Source organism: Artibeus jamaicensis, unplaced genomic scaffold (genome assembly GCF_021234435.1).
Source record: "Artibeus jamaicensis isolate MK-2021 breed Jamaican fruit bat unplaced genomic scaffold, CSHL_Jam_final contig_387, whole genome shotgun sequence".
Taxonomy (NCBI): Eukaryota; Metazoa; Chordata; class Mammalia; order Chiroptera; family Phyllostomidae; genus Artibeus; species Artibeus jamaicensis.
In genome coordinates, this window is record NW_026521812.1 from 24,434,245 (window position 1) to 24,454,359 (window position 20,115).

Genomic DNA, 20,115 nt, shown 5'->3' on the forward strand with positions numbered 1-20,115 from the left:
ATGCGATTGGCTAGCGCGGCAAGGCAGGACCCGCGGCGACGGAGAGCTGGTGGCAAGGAGATTCCTAGCTAGAGTCACGGCAGGGAGCTGGAACCGTCCGGATATCTGTGGCGTCGGGATCCTGAGCGGAGCCAATTGGTCCCTCCGAGTGCTTCTGGGACCGGGCACAATTTTAGGGGTTTTGATTTGGGTTTAGTTTTCAAGGGAAGGGGGTGTAAGCGGGGAGGAGAATGGACAGAATACTGATTGGAACGTTAATTAGAGCATTTCAGATGTGAGGAGCCACCTAATACCATATTCTTCTAATTTCATTTGCTTCATTAGGCTGCCTTCATTTCTGAATTTTCGATTTTGAAATAGGCCAGTGTGTTTGGCAGATCTGACCGATTTCAGGGCTGACAGTTCAAGTGCAATTTAATTAGGGCGTGCAGCTCAACCACGTGTTTACAATGGAATTTCTGAATTGTGTACTTAGACGAAAAGCATGTACTACAGTTTGCTTGTGGAGAAACCAAGCTATAAAAAAGCCTTCAGTTAGAAGGATTAGTACTACTTCTCCAAGGAACACTGTCATGCCTGCTTGGGTGATAGATAAATATGGGAAGAATGAAGTGCTTCGATTTACTCGGGACATGATGTTACCTATCATACACTATCCAAATGAAGTCATTATCAAAGTTCACGCTGCAAGTGTAAATCCTATAGATGTTAATATGAGAAGTAAGTTGGAAAGAAATCCCTCGTTATTATATATTTTTTCTTCAGAGAATTTCATCTGGGATCAGTAGTTTTCAAAGATAAATTGTTATTTGACTACACATCTTTGGTTAACAAAGGATTACTTAGGTCTTTGACATTATCTCAGCAGATATTTCCAAAATTGTGAAATTACAATGCCCAGGGTATACTTTAATCTTTTACAAAATATAAGGTTGGATTGCTCTTATGCTTCCTTAAAATGTTAATTGGGACCTGAGGTGAATTTGTGGAATTCTGAGATCCATCACAAGTTTTAGAGGTATGGGTATGTTCTCACAGAAGTTTAGAATTTGCATTTAAATTTTTTAAAATATTTTATTTATTTATTTTTAGAGAGAGGGGAAGGGAGGGAGATAAACATAGATGGGTGAGATATACATCAGTGTGCCCAGACGTGTTGATCTGTTGCCTCTGCGTGCCTCCAACTGGGCACCTGGTCCCCGACCCAGGTGTGTGCCTTGACTGGGAATTGAACCAGCAACCTCTTGGTTTGCATGCCGGTGCTCAATCCATTGAACCACACCAGCCAGGGCAGAATTTGTATTTTTGTAATAATCCTTTGCTGTCTCACTGTTCACATTTCTTTATTGGTCCAATGGGTGAATCAGAACAGGATACCCGAATATGGACACAGTACTTCCTCCTTTCTGCTGTTGCATTCTGTCACAGCAGTTAAAATACACTTTTTCTATAATCCTAAATGGGAATAATGCTGTCTTAATTTCTTTTGGGATATAGTGAAAAAGATTGGAGAGCACTGTGATTCCTTAATGTATACTATATAAATATTATAGTGCTGAAAAGATTGATTACTATTTGTGAATGACTCTCACTTTGGAAAATGAGAAAAGTATTATGGGAACTCATTTATGTCTTCTGAAAAAGTCAAAAACATTTGGGATGATTGGTCAGTTAACCTAAGTGTTCTAAGTAAGCTTCCACGTGAGTTTTAACTGAATCGTGTATCTGTGTGTTGAAGGCCTGTGTGTACATTCAGAGTTCTACTCATCAAATTACCTCAACAACTGGACAGGGTGGGCAAGAGTAGGTTCACAGTTGTGAGTACATGAAACACAGAGTTCATTCTTATGTTATGTATTATTGTATTCCATAGGAATAATGGTAAGCCTTTTACCCCACCCTGTGTGTGAACTACATGTGATGAATTAAATTTGTTTATTTATATACCTAATAACAAAATTAAGGTTAGTGATAGAATGAGTCATTTTAGTGGAATTTATACAGAAATAGGAAAGAATGCGTTGAGACTTTGATTTTTTATTTCTTCCTCTTTGTTTTCCAGGAGTTGTGTGATAGATTAGAATAGCAACTCTCAAATTTTTGGTCTTAGGATCTTATTATATGCTTAATAATTTGGGGGGTTTTGTATGTGCGAGTTATAGCTATGAATATATCTACATTGTTAGAAATTAGAATATAAATTTTAGACCACTTATTAATTCATTTAAAAATGTAGTAAAATCCTTTTGTGTTAACATTACAAAATGAAATCAAGTTAAAAATATAAAATGCAAAAATAATGACTGAGAGACAACTACCTATGTGAAGCACTGAAAACAGATCGTAGTTGTTGGAGCACGGGCAGGATGTACCCTCAAAGTGCTTACAGTGATAAATGATTGTGCTTTACAAATTTAGCAAAAAATTAGTGCTGAGTCGTATTGTTTTACACTTGTACATATTTCTTTGCTTTCTGGTTTAATAAGATAGCTGGATCTTCATATGCATTTCTGTATTCAGTCTGTTGCAATGTTGTTTGAAGTGAGGAAAACCAGCCTCACATAGGTAGTTAGAAAAGAGAGGACCTTTTAAAGACTCCTCAAAAAGATTTGAGTACATAGAACATGAAGAACAGCTGGATTAGGGACTTTTAAAGTGTCAGTGTCCGTAGTTCTTTTCATTCCAATTTTTAATGCTTCTGTTTTTATCTCAGTGAATATATGTAGTAGCCACTAGCCACATGTGGTTGTTGAGCAATTGAAATATGGCTAGTTGAATCACAATGTGCTGTTAGTGTAAAATACACAATGAATTTAAAAGACAGTGAGAAAAGAGAATGTAAAATGTCTCCTTAATAATTTTATATCGATTACATAGTGATCTGATTGTATTTTGTATATATTAAATAATTAATACTAAAAATGAATCACACTTGTTTCTTTTTTACTTTTTAGTTGCCACTAGAAAATTTTAAATTACATATGTGGCTTGCATTATATTTCTTTTGGACAGTGCTGGTTTAGACAATGTGAGGAGTAACTATGAGGGGAAAGGGTTTGGGGAAAATTGGAGTCCCAATGTGTTTGTAACTAGGACACTCAAGAAGGAAATGAAATGGTTTGCTATGAATGCCTCATAAAGTCAACATTTCTACAGCATGTTCTCAAATACCATAGTTTAGGTTAATACTGTTTCATTATAAAGTTGATGAGATGTACTAGAAACTTAGCCCTTGTTTGTATTATGGGAACATTGGTTTTATTACACATTGTTTTGCTTAAGGTTGCAGCTATATTCATGATTTTAAGTGAGGACTTACTGTATTCTTTTTGTTTGCGTTGACATAGTAATTGCTACTTAGTTTGTTGTTTTATTTTATTTACATTGGGCATGAAGATAATTTAGTTTTTATAGGATATGTCTCTTTAAGTGGTTGGTTTGTATCCAGTGATCAGTGTTTTTATGCAGTGATCAGTGAGTATAAACTCTGTCAACTACTACTTGTTTTAGTACTTCACATATGTAGTTGTCATGCACTCATTATTTTATGGCATTTTATATTTTCATTCAAATTTAAGATTACAAACTAAAATTAGCTATATTTTGTCCATGAGTAGTTTTTACGTCTGTCTTCATTTAGATCTGTTAACTTTCATTTCTTTCATTGCACATGCACAATTGGAATTATGTACATTTCAATTTTAGTAGAATGGTTGGATCTGGACTTTCTTTGCTGCTATTTAATAATGAAATACTATAACACATTTTACTTTTATGTAGTATTCTTAAGACATCTTAGTTTCTTATGATATGACTGGGTAATGTTATTTGCAAGTTACCCTCTTTACTTCCTGCTCATGGATTCTCTTTTGAGAATGTGTGATTGTTGTTTTTCAGAAGATATCTGAAATGGTAGCTTGGGGAAATAAATAATGAGTAGAAAAGAAGATTGTAAACTGGAGGAAGTAATTTCCCTTGATGAGAAAGCAAGGGCATGACTACTTTATTTTGAAAGATGAAAGTAGGCTGTGTTTGTGGCGACGGCCATTATTGTCGGACAGAAAATCATACATTATATAAATGGCTAAAGAAATTATTTTATTAAAAAATTTTATTCTCATCCTTCATCCCTTTGGCAACCATCAACTTGTTCTCTATATCTCTGGGTCTGTTTCTGTTTTGTTTATTCATTTGTTTTGTTTGATTCCACATGTAAGTGAAATTGTACAGTATTTGCCTTTCTCTGTCTGACTTAGCATAATATCCTTTAGGTCCATTCATATTGTCACAAATGGTAAGATTTCATTCTTTTTTATTGTTGAATATTTCATTATGTGTGTGTGTTTATGTGCATGTGTATATGTGTGTGTGTATATATATATAACTTCCATCTCTTGGCTATTATTGGTAATGTGCAGTGAACATAGAATAATTTTAAAATTAAAAGAATACAGCTGACAACATCATACCAACAGTTCGGTTTCTTTCGTTGGGATTAAAGTCTTTGAAATTGATGCCAGATTTTTGACTTTCCAAGTCATTCCAAGTCTGACTCAGTCAAACTTACCGACTCAAACAACAGGATAAAGTTCCTAAGAGCCCCCATCGTCTGTGTCATCAAGCAGGTTCTCAGTTACTAACTACCAACTGCATTTTGTATCTGGGGCCAGTTTAGCTTCAACCAGTGAGTCAGGGCTAATCAATTGATAACGTTAGCATATAAGAATGACCAAGAAAACTTTGTAGACAACCTTGCTCTTCAGGTCTGTACCTCAGAGAGGATGGAAGCTGTTTTGCAGCTCTGAAACAGCAACTAAAATTTGATATGGGTAACTGCCCACTTCTCTTGCTCAAACCACGTAGGAATTTCAGGGAATAATTGTTTAATTGTGTTTTAATTGTGGAAATGGAATGTAAGACAGGAAAAGTAAACCATGACTTTTGTGTTGCACGTGGGAAGACTTTTTCTTTCCCTGGTGGAGTATATCCCTAACCAGCTAGATGGCAAATGTGTAATACTGGCCTGGTGACCATCAGCTTAGATTTGGGGGGACTATCCCAACTTTCAAACAGTGTCTCCCATGTGTCTTGATTTTTTAAACTAGAAACACAACTTCTAAGGAAAAAAAACTTCTGCGAGTGCCCACCTGTCAGCATCTCGGTGTGTCTTCTGTGCTCCCTCCTGCTGCGTGCACTGTCATTGCTGCTCTTGCTCTCCAGACCCCGTCCCCTCTCACCTGCCGGGGAGCATTGTTGAGCGGTTCTCTCCTGCATCTTCAGTCTTTTCCTCTCCGTGGGTCATTTCCACTGGCCTACAGACCAGCTGTGATTTCTTCCGCCTTAAAGAGGGGAAAACACTGAAAAATCCTCTCTCCACCTCAGTTGCCTCCCTCTGCTTCTCTGCTCCGCTTTATAGCAAGACTGTTCGAAAGAGTTGAATGTTCTCACTGTCTCCAGTCTCTGGAGTCTCTCACTTCCCATTCTCTGTCACTCCGTGCCACAGAACTGCTATCAAGGTCACCAAAGGTCTCTGTGTTGTTGGATCCAGTCTTTTGTTCGGGGTTTTTGGTAGTGGTGTTTTTGTTTTTTAATAGCTCATTGGCAGCTTTTGACTTTATTTGAAAAACTGTTTGCCCCTTGGCAGCATTTGACTTCTTTAAACCTCTTTTGACTTTCTGGGCACCTACCTCTTCACTGGCTAAGCCTTCTCAGGCTCCTTTGCTGGTTTCTCCTCATCCTTAAGATCTAATGTTGTACTGCCCCTGAGTGTGGGTGGGGGAAAGGAGACTTACAGACTGGTTTAGTGATTTGGGATCAGAAACTATGGTACATGACACTAGAAAGGTAAGCAGGGTGCTAATCTTGGAGAACCTCACGTAGCACAGCTGTTCTCAGAAATATGTCAAGCAGAAGAGACAATTACAGATAATTTCGTGTCTTGGAAGAGCCATTTTATATTTTGAAGCTGTGTAATAAACTTTGGGTTGTTGCACATAGAGTAGCCAATTTATTTGAACCAAAAATATCAGAAGAATGTTTTCAGCTCTACTTAGTTGATATTTATGTAAATATTCTTAAAGTAGAAGGATATGTTTAATGAAGCAATTAACTTGATTTAACATATCAGAACAGGTGCAGGCAAGTGATTCTTTATCACAGTGGAATCAATCGATGCACTCAATTCAACCGTCCTGGAAACCTTTTTTGGGAGGTGGGGGACTGTGACTTACAGACCCCACCTGTGTCAGTGTCAAATATAACTCTGCCTTATTTACTGGTTTATTAACTTCAAACAGCTTTAACATTTACCTTCTCCACCAGACTGGGCACCAAATGACATTGTTTTTTGAAAAGTTTGTGAATGAATAACTTAAAGTATCTTCAAAGAACAAAGTAAAATTATAAAAGAAAATACCGAATGTTCTGAGGACGGTTTAAAAATTGGAATTTAAACATTTTGAGCAACGGTAGCTTTAGTTTAATAAGTGATTATAATTTTCCAAGTAATTTTCTTTGAAAGGAACAGAACTCATTGTTTTTATGCTTTCCTGTGTAGTGGTACAAAAAATGTTCTAAGGTCGATTACTTTATATCTTGAGGATCTAGAATTGTACCTCTATTGTATCTAGAATAATCCTGTAGTAGTTTAATTTTATTCATTTATTTATTTAAAAAAATCTAATTGATTCCCTGGCAGGCGTGGCTTAATTGGTTGGGCATTGCTCCACAAGACAAAGGGTCATGGGTTCGATTCCCAGGCAGGGCTCACGCCTGGGTTGCAGGCCTGGTCCCCAGTTGGGGCCTGTGCAGGAGGCAACTGATCAGGGTTCCACACATTGATGTTTCTGTCCCTCTCTTCCTCTCTCCCCTCTCTCTGAAATAAGTAAATAAAATCTTAAAATAACTTTTAAAATTTATTTTTAGAAGAAGAGGGAGGGAGAAAGAGGAGAGAAACATCCATCAGTTGCCACATAGGCAACACAACCTGACTCCCAACCCAGGCACCTGCCCTAATAGGGAATCGAACCAGCAAAACTTTGCTTTGCGGAGTGATGCCCAGCCAACTGAGCTGCACTGGTCAGGGCCCGGTAATAGTTGTTAAATCATCCCATTCTTTGGGAGGAAACAGATAAAACTGTGTTTTATAGGTGGTTACGGAGCTACAGCTTTAAATATGAAACGTGACCCTTTGCACATTAAGACCAGAGGAGATGAATTTCCCCTGACTCTCGGCCGGGATGTGTCTGGCGTGGTGATGGAGTGCGGGCTGGACGTGAGGTACTTCAAGCCTGGGGACGAGGTGAGTTACGCGATGCCGATGCTCCGCTTCTAAGCACGCACGTTTCATTCTGCTGCTTTGGGAAGTTGGGAAGTACGTTCCTAATCACTGACCGTCTCTCTCCAACAAATGTGCCGAGCTTCGGCCGGAACTCTCATGTTCGTGGTTCTGTTCGTGCTTCTGCCAGGACAGCTTGACTGGGCTCGGGTGTTCTGAATCTGGTGCTTAAGGATCGCAAGACTGTGAAGTGTGTGTGATTGGGAATGTCTTTCCTGAAAGGGTCTTTAACTGACAATTTTTACCTTATGGCCTAACTGGTTTTAAAATAGGTGGTTTGGAATAACCACCTGTTGTCACTTCGATTTTTTCACCAAGAAAATAAAGTGAGTTTGCAATAATAGCTAACACTGTTATAGTTGATTTTCATGAAATAACTCTTTTAATCTCTCTGAAGTAAGTGCAGTTAGGCCCAGTTCCAGGTGGGGAAGGCAAACTATACAGAGGTCCCAGAGCTAGTAAGCGGTAGAGCCAGGATTCGAACCCCAGACACTGTGCTCCTGCTGCTATTCTAAGTATGTTGTCAGCAGGGTTTCCTGGCATCTGCTTCCAGTGTGGCTTGACTCGATAAATCCAGAATCATACTAAGCAGTACATTTATGTCACGTGACAGTACCTTTTGGTCGGTGTATTGCTGACTGGTTCTTTTTTCACAGGGTGGGGCGTGTATCGGGAGTTCTCTCATGCTTAGCTTCGGTTGAAGAAGATGTGTTTCTAATTAAGTTGTGTGTGTTTCAGGTCTGGGCTGCAGTTCCTCCCTGGAAACAGGGCACGCTCTCCGAGTTTGTCGTTGTCAGTGGGAATGAGGTAACTCACCAGTTCTTGTTCAAATGCCACTGGAAGGTATAAACAAAGATGACAAATATCTCTGAAATAATTGTGTTTTTCTCAGATCAGGTTCATGTTTAATGGGTAAGTTTGAAAGAGCTAAGATAGAGAATAGAAATTTTTGAAAGCTTAGAAAAATAATTTGATGTCATTTAATAGAACTGCCTGCCAAAGTGGTCGCCTCGTTTTGTGGAGCAGGGGTTTGACGTGAGCTCGAGAAACCTGCTTGTTTCTTGGTTTTGCCCAGTGTACGTAGTGGAAACCAAATATTCCAAACGGAACACACCGATGAATTATAAGCAGAATGTGGAAGTGTCAGCTGTTTCAAATCACTATAGAAACAGGAGTCTAATTAAATACAGTCAAGAGGTCTGACAGTTTGAATAGAGGGAAAGAAGTTAACATCGAGGAACTTGTTTACAGAAGGGAGGATGGGAAGGGAAAAAGGGGTGTTATTGAGATTAGAGAAAGTCTGGAAGGATTACCTTCCAGTACATGGGAGTGAAGGAAGCAGCTGATCTAAAAATGAAACTAAAATGTGTTTGTGAGAGCTCAAGGTATATGGGGATTTATTTCTGGGTATAGTTAGAACTAATGAGATTCCTGAATATGGTCTTTATGAATTAAGTAGCTCTATCTGCTTCATATGGCCTGTAAAACGTTACTGGACCTCTGACCCCAGGAGGGCAGGTTGAGTCACTTGGAGAATATCCCTTAGGGATAATCTTAAAGTAGGGCATGTAGTAAATACTGAACTGGCAGAATGTTACAGACTTATCTGTGAAAATGGCCAGACTCCTATGAAGGTAAATGTACTTAATTGTGTTCATAGGTTTTGTGAGTCAGTGCTTATTTTTGACTGTTGTCTTCAAATCTAGGTCTCTCACAAGCCCAGATCACTCACTCATACTCAAGCTGCCTCTTTGCCATACGTGGCCCTCACGGCCTGGTCTGCCATAAACAAGGTCGGCGGCCTGAATGACAAAAACTGTGCAGGAAAACGGTAAGTATCAATGGTGGCATCTACGCCTTCTCTCTCTTTCTTCTGTAAGGTCTTTGCCATAGATTACCAGAAGCAGTAAAACTAGGATCATTCACAAGATCAGAGTTGTGCTGACATTTAAAACAATTTCCAAAGAACTCATTTGTGTCATTGTGCACTTTCTTAACCTCATTCTATGGATTCTTAGTCCAATCAAATGCAAATTTAAAAATTGAAATGTGCAGATGGACTTCAAGAGTCTGAACCTTCCAAAATGATGCAAAATTTTATGTGACTCTCTGGGAAGAAGATCCTAGCTTTTATCAGATTCCTAAAAATGTTAAGAATCCTGCTACATAGTCTGTAATGAATGATGTCAAGGTTCGGGCATTTTTTTCCTACCTCTACTAGGAGTTGCTCTCATACTTGCAGATTTCTATGAAAATCAAATATAAGGGGACTGCAGATCACTGCTGAATAATAACCTTGAGGTCTCTTAGTCTCCATGCTTGGTATTCTTTAGGTTCATTCTGGTGCTTTAAGGCCTTGAATATATGCTTTTTTTGAGTTAGCAACAACAAACCCAGTGAGAAGAAATGTCTTTGGTGGACCTGAGTTCATACTCAGATTCTGCTGCTTTCTAGGTGGCTGACCCATTCAGTTGCTTCTCTTCTGTGAGTTTTGTTTTTAATGAGATAATACCAGCAAAACTAGTGGCATGGGTTGTGGCTCAGGGGAGGCACTCAATAAATAGTGGCTCCTGTTATTAGCTGTGAGATTGTATTCCTTGTATTTTAGAAAGTTGGTATTATAGGGAAAACTGATGATTTTTTTTTTGTGAGAAAACCAGGTGCTAAGAACTGTTTAATGATTGTGATGAAGGAGAGAGCTATAGGTCAAATTTTAATAAATTACAATAACTTGGTTTTTTGATTGCTAAGGATTATGCAGGTAAAATAACTAAAGGCTGTGTCATTTTGTATTCCCGTTGTTATGAAACATCGTACCTTACATTTAATGTATTGCATTATAGAGCAGTGCGTTTAATGAAAGCCTAATAGCTGTGTTTCTGAAGGCAGTGTGAAGGCTATTCATCTAATGAGGTGCTACCCTTTATCATAGATTTCAAAGCAAATATTTATCTAAAGGTCAACACTGTTTATTTTTTAAGCTTTGAGGCTTATCTTTCTTGAAGTTGCCACTTTGGTCAGACACTTTGTTTAAATTAGATTAGTTTGATCACATAGGTTTTTCTAATGACTCATCTTAGTTAATATAGCCTTGCAAAAATGTTATTCAAGACTTTTAGAACTTTATTATTATTGTAGGCTCTGCGTTCACATTGATGCTCTATTATTTTGTTTTTTCTCAGGAAATTAGACTTTCTATGCCTGCGTGACTGTGTAGCGAGACGCCTGTCATTCCTTTTGCCAGTTCAGGGCTCCCCATTCATACTTGCTCACTCTTTTTTTTCAGTACCCAGAAGAAAACAATTTAGAAACAGGTCTAGCTGTCTCTTCTCAGACACATAGATGTGTACCCCATTTTGTTGTTGGTTTATTGGGTGATTTTTAGGTACTGGGTTATCTTTTATTTAAGCAGTGATGGTTAGGAACTGGGGACCTTGGGTTCTGTTCTCCACTCCACTACTAACTAATCAGGTGACCACGTGCACGCTATTTATAGTCTCTTCATAGTTTCCTCCAAGGCACTGAGTGTAGGACAGTGTTGGTTGTCAGAAGAGCTTTGAGAAGTGGAAAATTTCATACCTTGTAAGGTGACTATATATTGTATTGAGTTGGTCTGTTCATTGATTTGGCCACATGCTCACCAACCTGCAGTGACTTTGTTGTGAAGAGCTTCACAAGCTCACATCACAGACACCTGCTGCAGGCCTGTGTGCATGGTGGCCTTAGGACACCTCCGTTCCCAGTGGCAGCGAGGCAGACCTTGGCCCTTGGTGCTCTAAGAAATTTCAGTTTACTGAAACTTCCACATGTAGGTGGTAATGATGGCCTACCTTTCCCACTACTTACTTGTGAGAATCGCATGAGAGAGCTGAGTACCTTAAAATACTGTGCAAAATAATTTTACCTGAACAAATTACTATAGTATAGTGGGAATTTTATTATACATGAACTCAGAGGTTCCAGTGTCCAAAGTGGCTTTTTTCACTTTGACTATTTAATGTGATTGGGGGAGCATATTTTGGCTTCTCTAATCAATAATTATTCTCTTTCTGTGTAGTGATTGGCATTAAGGCACTCTTTAGTCTACGAAGCAGGTCAGTGTTTGTCAATGAGGACTTAAATTCTGTTTTTCTAACCAATTAATTTTTAAAAATGAGCAATGATAAAAACACCCATCAGCACCTTAGAAGATTTTATAAGATTTTTTTAAATAATAAAAAGTGTTTTGAAATTAAGACGAAGTTTCTAAGAGTTTGTTGATTTTTTTCCTTTTCCTTTTTGTTACATAATTAATTTTTGCAACAAATTGAGCATCAGTGAGCCAAGGGAATAATTTAATATTGATGTTATGTAAACTGTCATTTTGCCCACACTTTGGTATCACTAGAAAATGTCAGATCCAATTGTTTTTTTCTTACCTGTCCACCCGTAGTTTTTCCATGATTTATTCAGTAGGAACACATAGATAACTCTGGGGTCTCAAAATGAATAGCAGTTTGTTTACCAGTGGTTGTACCAGATACATTTTTAAAGCAGTTGGTCTGGTGGTTGTATTTATTAGCCATGTCATGGTCCACCTGGAATATTTCATGCTCTGTCTGAAGTTCATCTCTCACTGGGGAAGTTGTACTTGACTCTCTGTTAGACAGACATATTAGAAAATGTTAGCAATTGAAGCATAAAATAAATTTTACTTTTAAATTTTGTATACTTGAAACTCAATGCAGTCAATTTAGGAATGCTTTTATTTATTTATTTATTTATTTTTGAAATCAGGCTTTATGATAGTAAACTTTTTTCAAATAACGGTAAGTTATGTAACTGATTAATTCTGTTTATACAATTGGAAAAGCTCAAACTTAAAAACATTGGCATTGCTCCGTCTTTCCCCAATTTGCTTATTTCAGCAATTACAACAGCTTCCTTTTTTCAGATGCTTTCCCCTGCCTGTTCTTCACCCACCCACCCACCCGTGAATCCTCCACTGCCACTCCCTGTGGACTTTGGGTTTTCATTTGCACTTGACTAGGTTGTTTGGTTAGAGGGGCGTGCAGAGGAGGAAGGAACCATTGCATTTTACTCACTTGAAGGAATTGTGGGTTGGGAAGAGGATGGAGGCTCTGGCTCCACTCTCTCTAGTCTGATGCAAACGAGCGTGGCCTCATCTGGGCCTGTTTTCCTAGGAGCTCCTGGAAGACTCAGTTAAAGAAACGAGTGGAAAGCTCTTTCCCGGCAATTTGTGTTTTACAGGTTAGTTTTCTAGGTGACAGGGTAACTGTCTTGTGGAGCTTAGAGTCCTTTACTCTTCAATGCACTGAAGTTAGCGCCCAGCCTTGCCACTCAGCTGCAGCTGTTGTCATGGGGTCATGGCTGACCAAGTTGCCCTCCCAGTGATATTTTTCAGTTCTTTAAATTTGAACTCTCTGAAGTATCTGGCACTGGTGACCACTCCCTTAACACTCACTTTCCCATGGTTTCAGGGACAACAGACTCCTTTAGTTTTCCTCTTGCCTTTTTACCAGTTCTCGTTATTTTTAAAATGACCCCCTTCTTCCTGTTACTCTTTTCCCAGTGCCCTAGTCCATCGCTCCTCTCTGCTATCCAGGGTCATCTCATCTTCTAGCTTCTGTATATTTTAGTACCTGGCAGGTTTATGGTTGTAACCCCAACCTCTCTACTCATATCCCCTTTGCATCTGAAACTCTGCTTGTGCAAAACAAGACTGACTTTCCACCCTGACTCTTACATAGATTCCTCATGTCAGTTAACTATGATTTATCTTAATCTGGTAATTGTCCCCCACACCCGCTCCTTCTCAGTCCACTGTGCAACTCCTTATTGTTCATGTCATGTGTAGTTTAGCATTGTTGTCAAATTTGGAAATATGTCTTCAAAGTTTCCTTACTGTATGAGCTGTAGATTGCAAGGCATTCGAAGTTTTCTTCTGCAGTGAATAAGCCTAAATACCTTTGCATTTTAATTGACAACCCCCATTAACTACTTCGTTATAGGTGTCTTCTCTATAGTGGTGTCAAATGATGAAAGTCATGTAATTTAGCAACCAGTTTGATGTTCCTTGCTGAAAGGAACACAGTCCACGAATTGGGGAGTGCAGTGGTTCACGAGAGTGGAGCACTCTTCCCAGAGGGTTTTGGACAAGAGCAGGTTTTGTAGAAGGTTAGAAAAGGCAACATGGAAACAGGGCATGATTGGCTAGGAGGCCAGTGATTTTCTAATGAGGCTAAGGGGTCCTGTTTCTAGGGTAAGGTAAAGCTGGTGAAAGCTGAGTTGGAGGATTGTGATTGGACAGTGGGGCATTTCCCATAAATGCAGGCCGACTTAGGTTTAGGTTCTTGACGTGGGCTGGGCCACTGGGGTGGCACCATTTTGTGAGTCCTGGTGTATGAATTAACTTGATCAGTGGTGTATTGTAGGTTTTTATATGCCTTTTAATTGGGAGAATTTTCTTCAGAATAGCTTCTGGTAATGTACGTCTCAGACTTTGTTTAACCGTGTTTCTTCTTCATTACTCTCATAATCCAGTGCTAGATTCAGCAATACTCAATCTCATCACAGAAACATTTCATGATGCCTTGTTGTGTTGTCCTTTGTACAGGGGCCCCAGCCAAGAACTTCAAAGAGTAGAGGAAGAGGGGGAGCCCCAGCAGTATATTTGTGTGACATATTAGTGGGAAGCAGGGACATTCCTGGAAGCCATTGCGGGAGAGGTAGAGACTTTACCATTCTGGGTTCTTCTTGGTGATATAATAATCAAATTGACATGAGACAGATTAACAAGAGAAAATAAGCAAATATAATTATATGTGTATGTATGGGAATGCCACATGCACGAGAGGGTCAGAGACCCCACATGTGTGAGAGGGTCAGGGAGAAAAAGCTAAACGGAGATGTATGTGGTGCTCTGAGCCAGGGATGAGGTGCGGTGCCTGGGGGCTTCAGAAGGGAGGGAGGTCATTCAGATGTTTAGTGGTTAGAAGTTTACCCTGCCTTACAGATAGGTCTACAAAGTGATTTCTAGTGATACTATTTTGGGCAAGATCCCTAATTTAAGTTCTTTAAGGGGGAGATAAACATTTCCCTTAAGCCTACAATGTCTTGGTTCTTTCAGCTCAAAATAATCCCCATGCCAAAGTGGCACAATTTAGGGAAGCCTGTTCTGAACCCTTTCAGCATCCTTATACCAGGACAGCCTGTAATAATTCTACTCAGAAAGTACAGTGAATACATCAGCGTTTCCCACCAATGCAAAGCAAATGTACTTCTAAATCAGCTTCCCTTTGGCTAGTAAATCTAGTGTCACCCGAGATGAGCGGTGTGCAGGAGAGGAAAGAGACACCACTCTTAACTGATTGTGGTTGGTAGAGGAGGAAAAATCATTTTCACTCCATCCTTCTGAGTTTTCTGCTGAGAGCCCTGAAATAAAAGATTAACAGGAGAAAACCAATAGAAGTTTAGTAGCATGTATACCTGGGGAAAAGTGTCCTTCAGCTTAAAATATTCAGTGTGCCACAGTGCCGTGTTTTGAGGTCCCATGTCCTGAACCCCATCAGCTCTGGTTAGTCCCTCTCTGACCACACTCCTTCCGTCTCATCCACCCCGTTGTGGCCATCCTAAATGATCGTTCCTTCTGTCTCTCTGCTTTCCGTCCGCCCTGCACCTGACTGCAGGGCCAGTGCCTGTCCCATTTGGGGAGATGTGTTCCTAGTACCCTGGGCTGAAATTCTGCATGCATCTCCCACAGCACCACTGTTACACTGTGCATGAGGTTCCTGGTCCATTACAGGTTAACTAAACCTTTTTAAACGGCTACCCTGGGCTCGTTGCCAAGATGTATAAATAGCTTTGTTTTCATGGGAAAATGTGTTTAAAGTTCTGAACAACCAATTCACACATTAACTGTTCTATAAATTGGGGAATGTCCACATGAATTCCTGAGGCGGAAAAGAAGGACATGTAAGTCCGGCTGTTCTTGGTCGTGTTTGGTCGATTTGTTTGTAGCTGTGTTCCACTTATACAGATGGAGTTTGTAATTCACCTCAGGGGTGGACTGAGCATATATGATATACTTTGCTGTCATTCACTCATTTTCTGCCCTCCCCCCAATTAAAAAGTAGTGTTGGAAACTGAAAACTGAGATTATACATTCTCAATGTTATCCTCATTTTTTAAAGACCAGTTTTTTCTACTGAGGGAAGAGCTGGCCCTGTTTAAATCATCTTCATTTCCGAGCCACTAGGACTTAATAAGGGGCACTCTGCTCTTACGATGAGGCTGCTTCCCCACCAAGGGTGTGGTCTGGGGGCAGTTATGCAGGCCGTTTCACTTCTGTGTGGGAAAGGTGCAGAAACTACACATCAGCCTAAATTAGACTGAAACGCCAATTCCATTTCCACGGACTCCGAGGGCATGTGTTCCTGATCATCATTTCGCAGGTGCTGAGTCTGAGGCCAAGGTACTCCGGGACCCGGTGGGAGAGCTGCAGCTGGAACCAGGTTTCTAGGTGCCCAGCACTGGCACTGAGATTTCTGAGGCTAAGCCAGAATATGGAAATTTGGAAGATGATTCCCTGCTTTTGGATCTCTTGCTGTTTTGTGATATGTTTTAAATATTTTTTTCTTTGTAAGGCCATTAGGGTGTTAAGACCCTGGCCTCGTAAGATCATAATACTGGAAAATGTGACTGTACAGGACGTAGATGCCCAAATGCTAAATAAAATGTGGTTCAGTTGGGAAAAGAAGCCAACATTGCTTTAGTACCTTAACATATTTTAGGGACAATGCATAGATTGGGCAGAGATGACATAAAATTAAATTTTAAGGTTTAAGGATATATAAGCAGTATAATAATTTATTCATACTTTTCACCCATACTTTATGTGTCTGCCACAGTGTAATTCCTGCTGACTTCAAAGGAAGCTCGATTTGTGGACTTAGGAAGTAAGACAGAAATGTGATAAAAATACCTGACAATTTCGAATTATAGTGCTTTTTGCAAATAAATTATTTCCTGGGCACTTGCTTTATGTAAACCAATAAACAATAGAGCACAGCTTTCTTTAAACTAATAGACTTCTACTTAATGAGCTTTGAGTATGTTGTGACCGTACAGCAACTGGGTAGAAAGTATTCCTGCTGAACAGCCGTAAGTGAAGGGCCGCTGGGGGTAAGCACAGCAGTGTTTTCCCTTTGTAGTGAAAGTGCTTTGAAGAGTACAAAACAAGAATAGTTCGTTCAGCCACAGGACTTCAAACCGGAGAGAACCAACTGACTTAGTGCTGGCTCGGAAACTTATTTTGCCTGCTGTCCCTTTGTGGGACTTTCTTTGTTGGAAGCAAAGTACAGGCCCTGGTTGAACCTGCACAAAACACGGAATTGGCAGGGCCAGAGAATGGTGTGCCCCCAGGGATTTTTTAGGAGCTGAGTAATGGTGTGTAGCAACTTCAGTGGGCTTGCTCCTTGCCTGTTTTGTAGTAGGGCTCCATCAAGTGGCAACACCGGGAACTGAAGCTGCTGTTGCAGCACTCCCTCTTCCGCCAAGCACTGCTGAGAAACGTTTTTGCTTTTTTGTTTGGAGGAATGAGGCTGCTTTGGATCAAGAGTTATAGGGAAGTGATGAAATGACAATAATGAGGTCGAAGATGTGTCTGGCAGTTGGATCCTTAAGTGGCAATTATATGTGTCATCCTCTTAAATCCATCATTCTCAGCTGGAGAATTAAAAGTTAATTTAAAGCCCTTTGCTTTCCTGGAAAAAACTTGAATGCAGTCTTTCAGAAAGTCAGGTGATTTCCTCATTTGCAGTAGTAGCAATTGTTGCCTTTCCTGTAGGTTATAATGCTGATTTGGCTGATGGTTTTACAGTCAAGAAACTTTGACCAGGTGTCTGCCGCATCCATATCCAGGGCGGTATGCCCAGTGACAGGCGTTATGTGAGTCTGTGCCCTCAAAGCCTTGCAGAATAGCGTGGGAGATGAGAATGAGTGAAAATGAACAATGTGACGAATCCCAAATGCGGGGGCATGGATGTCAGGTGCAGGGCTATCACAAGGGTATTTATTGTGCAGGAAGACTGGGGCTTGAGCCTTCAGGGGAAGGGAGACCTCAGTGTGAAGGCATGAGCCTGAGGAGTAGACCAGGGTGCATGGGACTTGGGGGTGAGAAGGGTTTGAGGGTCTTTCAGGAAATAGTGAGAGGGGTCAGAGTTGCAATGAAGATTAGATTGTGAAGAACTTAAATGAGAGTTTGACTAGTTACCTTTCTATAAGAATGGGCCCCAAGAAGAGGGTAAATATGGATGAATTCATCTTTGGGTGTGTATGAGGCAGTTTTAATGCTTTCCCCCTTCGCTTAGGAAGTACTAAGCAATTAAGTGTGTGAATTGAAGGATTTTGGAGGAGTTGATCTTTAAAGTTTCTTCTGTTTACACTGTGTAATTAAATGTAACTCTTCTAGAAGGCAAACTTTGCAAGGAGACTTTTAAAATTACATTTAATGGTATTAATTTCAAAGGGAACAGTTGGCTCAGAAACTTTACTAGCAATTTTTAAGATCTAAAGAGTGACAACCAGCCTTCCATGATTTGGGTAAGAGAAAAAAATTAAATGGAACTACGGTTAAGATTGTAGGCAGAATACACGTTCCAGGCTCTGGTGTACTTGCAAGAGACAGGCGGCAAAGTTCTCTGTGCTTCGTAGCAGCCAAGTCAGAAGAGGAACCCAGAGCTAGCAGGTATAGAATCTGTAGTGACAGAGATGAGTGGCCATGCTTCTGTTTGTCTCAGAAAAAATGTTTTTCTGTATGCGCTCATAATAAAGAGAATTCTCATGAGGAATTCTCTCAACAATCTTTCTTAGCTAATATATCCAGTAACAAACAGTCACTATAATGTCCCTCAGCCTATATTGGTAGCATAACACCACATGCATGCAGCCTGTACAAGCAGTGGTCTGGGGACCGGAGACGGGGCAGTCTAAGGCAGGCAACTCACTGGAGCTCTGGCATAAGTCAAGAATAAAATTTAGTGAGCGTACGCAGAGCAGTGATTCTTGAGATTCTGTCTTGGGTCACACATACCCTTGGGAAAATGGTAACAGGCCTGGATCCCTCTCCTGCCCAGAGCACATACACATAATCACGCCAAATTTTATGTGTTATTTGAGTCTGTTCACAGTGTCACAGGTTTACCCCTCACGCCTCTCACCCTCACGCTTCCATGTTCTTCCTGATGCGCACCCTTGGGCTAGAGTTGCGGGAGGGCTGCAGTAATGAAACATTGTAAAAACCTGGAGTGCAACGAGGATGTTTGTGCGAATAAAACAATCGTCTGGTTTAACAGGCAGCCAATGTGAGGCTGAGATTGATTTTCATTTATGAAAGTCAATGCGCTTGACGGGACAAGTATGAACAAAAGATGTTTATTGCACTTTGGCAGGTGTGGTCTGGAATGTGATTTTTCTTAGAGAGCAACTAAATCTACTTTAACACATTAAAAAGGATCCCAGAGTGTTCAATTACAGAGAAAAAAATGTAAGGCAGACGTTACCAAGAATTGCCTGAGCTTCTTTAAGAAATACATTGTTGGTAATTTTGGCATTTGGTATTCTTAGTAGAGTTCATAGAATGTCTTACCTTTAAGCACTTAGAGCTTATTGGTGAATTTAAAATAAAAATCCTTGTGTAATAGAATCTTGGGAAACTGATTTTATTTGCTTTGGGGATCGTTTATCTTTGAGTCAGTTGCATGTCAAAAATATTTATGCTGGCTTAAGTTATATTGGCTTTATATTTTCATCAATTGTTTCTTCTGTGTTGCAGTGTTTTGATCTTGGGTGCTTCCGGTGGTGTTGGGACTTTTGCCATACAGGTAAACAATTTTTTTCTTTTAATTTTGAAAAGTGATTTATCCATGCTGTTCCAGGGCTTCTTGTTGTAGCAGAAGTAATTACATAAACAGTAACAATAATAAGACTGGTGGTGATGATGATGATGATGATGATAGCCATAGCTTAAGGCTTATTTTGAGCCACGTGTTGTACGCTAGTACTTTATAAGCATTAGCTGTTTGACCCTGCCAATTTTTTTGAGATGACATTGGCCAGTAACACACTAAGTTTCGGGTGTACAATATTATAATTCAGTACTGATGTGCACTATAGTGTGCTTACCACGAAGAGTCTAGTTTCCCTCCATCACCGTGGATTTGGCCCTGTTTACCCATTTCACCCTCCTGCCCCTTCCCTTCTGGTCATCACTGTTCTATTGTCCCCATCTGTGAGTTTGTTTTTGTTTGTTTCTTTTCTGTTTTATATTTCACACATGAGTGCAATAATACAGTGTTTGTCCTTTTTTGTCTGACTTGTTTCACTTAGTAAAATACCTTCAAGATCCATCCCTGTTGTTACAAATGGTAGTATTTTGTCATTTTTTTATGGCTAAGTAGTGTCACATGGTACACATATGTGAATTCAATATATATTTTATTCAGTTGTTTTGTTATTTCGTTATTGAGCTATATGAGTTCTTTATATAGTTTGGATGTTAAGTTTATTTTTAATCCTCACCTGAGGATATGTTTATTGACTTGGGGAGCAAGGGGGCGAGGAGACAAAGAGACAGAGAGATACTGACACGAGAGAAAAACATTGATTGGTTGCCTCCTGTAACGCTCCCCAACCGGGAACTGAAGCCACAACGTAGGATTGTGCCCTGACCGGAAATTGAACCCACAACCTTTTTAGCTGTATGGGGTGATGCTCCAACC

At 39.9% G+C, this 20,115-nt stretch overlaps 1 protein-coding gene across 2 annotated transcripts in view; it reads left to right on the forward strand.

Annotated features, from left to right (window-relative positions):
* Nucleotides 1-2: 2 nt before the first annotated feature.
* The window catches only part of RTN4IP1 (reticulon 4 interacting protein 1), a 43,397-nt gene continuing 23,284 nt past the window's right edge, over nt 3-20,115 (forward strand). The window contains exons 1-5 of one of the 2 annotated variants that reach the window (XM_037158988.2): nt 3-720; nt 7,149-7,300; nt 8,075-8,143; nt 9,043-9,167; nt 19,170-19,218. In XM_037158988.2, the coding sequence (XP_037014883.1) occupies nt 450-720; nt 7,149-7,300; nt 8,075-8,143; nt 9,043-9,167; nt 19,170-19,218 (666 nt within the window). In that variant the 5' untranslated portion in view covers nt 3-449. The remainder of the gene's footprint in view (nt 721-7,148; nt 7,301-8,074; nt 8,144-9,042; nt 9,168-19,169; nt 19,219-20,115) is intronic. The other variant, XM_037158990.2, reaches the window with a different exon arrangement.